The sequence below is a fragment of the Coenobita brevimanus genome, chromosome 51 (assembly GCF_032717465.1).
Source record: "Coenobita brevimanus isolate Jiangsu-jjx chromosome 51, ASM3271746v2, whole genome shotgun sequence".
Lineage (NCBI taxonomy): Eukaryota > Metazoa > Arthropoda > Malacostraca > Decapoda > Coenobitidae > Coenobita > Coenobita brevimanus.
The window spans coordinates 36,529,504-36,532,003 of NC_137004.1; the positions used below are offsets into that span (position 1 = coordinate 36,529,504).

The window sequence follows — 2,500 nt, forward strand, 5'->3', positions numbered from 1 at the left end:
GGCATGTAGGCTTTCTGTGTGGGTGTTTGGGTGTGAGGTGTGTGGGTGCGTGGTGTTTAGGCGGGATAATCTCAGAGCTGTCCATTCAGTCACCCTGTTGTACGGACCTTACGTGCTTCACTCCCGTAGGTTTTAGCGACTCCTCACATTACGGTCCTCATGGTCCCGTATCTGTCTAGTAATTTTATACTTAATACTCATATTATGGCGATTGTATTGACGTTTCTACTATTAAGGTCCCTGTCACCAAAAGAATATATATGTACAGAAGTGAGAGTACTGACCAGCAGCATATTATTTTGTAGAACGTAAACTTCATGGGTTGTGACTTAATCATTCCATGCTGCCTTTTCCTTTGCTTTTAATCGTTCTTGGTAAATCTTAAAAATGCCTGTTACGATTGCCTTTTCCCCTTGTTAACTGTTCTCAGTAAGTCTGAAAAATGTTTGTTACAATTGCATTCCAATCTCTAAAGCTGATTTACCAAACTCTTCCCAGTGTACGGTACTGGTTGGGTAAGAAAAGAAAGAAATAGTTGACATTATGGAACTTATCTCTTAAGTATGGGAGGATGTATTGTAATTTTGGCGCAGCTGTACTGTCTGTTTATCTGACACTGTCTCTGATACTGGCAGGAGGAGGACATACTGTTAAGTGTTTGTACTGACTAACATCTCACATATACTGGGGTAAAAGCCTAACCTGACTAAACCCTACCCTTCTCTTATAGTGTCTGGTGCCTACCCTAGCATGTGTAGGGTGGGAGATTACTACCATCGAGGCCCTGGGCAACATGTATGATGGCTACCACCCTATTGAAATGACCCTAGTGAAGTATTCGGGTACTCAGTGCGGCTGGTGCACGCCTGGGATGGTGATGAGTATGCATGGGTATGTTGATGAATTCTTAAACTAACAGTCAAGGACATGAAACTTTCTTGCCTTCTAGTTTCTGTATTACTGGATATAGTCTACAACACTCAGAAAAGATGGTGCACAGACAATCAGTGCTGTAAGAGGAGGAGAATTCCGTAATGTGTACTAAGGTCTATGTGCCTGACTCAGGTGTAGGTCAGGGTGCTAATATTCAGATTTTGCTGGATTATAGGGTAGAGTTCATGATCCGAAGCTGTTTCCTTTTGCCCAGGCCTTTGAATGATAATCTACATTGAGGACAGTAAAGGATTTCCCTGAAACTGTCGGATTAACCTCTCCGCATACAGGTGCACAGTTTCAGACGAAGAACTTGTAGAGAAATATGTGAGTAAAATGCCCCTCCCTCTATCCCTCTATATTTATCCACCATCCCACTCCCTCTCCTTCTTTATTCTCACAGTCCCTTCCTTCACCCCCAACTCGCAGACTGACCCAGAGCAAACCAAACTGGACACCGCAAGACGTAGAGCGACAGCTGGATGGTTCCTTTTGTCGCTGTACTGGATACCGGCCCATCCTGGAGGCATTCAAGACCATCACCCCACAAGACATTGAGGTAACTCTCCACTGTCATTTTTTTTTTTTTCTAATTATAATTTTTTATTGTTACAGTTCGACAGTGTAGGGTAGTAGTCTACAGCTGGGATCCAGAGCCTCCAAAATAATATCGGCAGGATTGTAAGGATGGCCACTGCTGGGAGTTTCTATGTTAGCTTCAGGAATGTGGAGAATGAAAAATAGTCTGAAAATAAAAATGTTCACTTTGACCCAGAACAAAAGTAACTTTGTGTTTTTACTTAATCAAAATGCCAGTAAATTTTTTATATGCTTGCTATAAAACTGAATTCAGTTTTAAATGGATTAGCTGAAATTTCACAAACATATTACTGTACATATCTGTGTCACTGGAGTTTGAGCCGATGAACTGAGGTGTCCCCTACATCTTTGCGTCCTTGCCTTAAAAGAGCTGATCGGTTTGGATGAAAAGTGAAGAGGGCCATTAGAATTTTGCGAGTTCCTCAAGAGGAGGCGGAATATAGTGAAAAGGGTAGAAGACTTTAGACTACTGATTTAAGATCTCTGTCTAGGAAAGAGGGGTGCTGAACGATTAATGGCGCAACCAAGAGTGAGTGAGGTGCAGGAAGGGGTCCAGTGTATTAAGAAATGCTTTCTGGGGATGTAGGGTCAGTAAATCCTCAATAACTTTAATAGAGATACATAATTTTCTTTTGTTCTAATGGTTCATCTTTTCAATGGACATTTTCTATTGAAGTATGTTAGCTGAATATAATTAATTTCCACGTTAGAGTAACAGGATGGGTAGATCTTAATTTGAGCGAGAAGACATGAGCTTGTATATATAGCGAATGCTCGCAAGTCGTTTTTCTTTTTGCATCTTTTCCTATTAACTGCATTAATTTGGAGACATTTTTTTTATCTTGTTGCCATCTTCTGATAGCTTTATTATTCTTATCGGAATCTTTTGTCAGTGAATGCCATATCTAACCTACCCTCCCCGCCTCGTTCTCAAAGCCTCTCCTACGCAGAATAAACCAGTCTCAAC

General features: G+C 41.2%; 1 protein-coding gene across 1 annotated transcript in view; it reads left to right on the forward strand.

The window, feature by feature from the left end:
* The window catches only part of LOC145400215 (xanthine dehydrogenase-like), a 38,261-nt gene that overhangs the window by 1,583 nt on the left and 34,178 nt on the right, over nt 1–2,500 (forward strand). The window contains exons 3-4 of the mRNA XM_080272730.1: nt 731–891; nt 1,363–1,492. Coding sequence (XP_080128856.1) covers nt 731–891; nt 1,363–1,492 — 291 coding nt within the window. The remainder of the gene's footprint in view (nt 1–730; nt 892–1,362; nt 1,493–2,500) is intronic.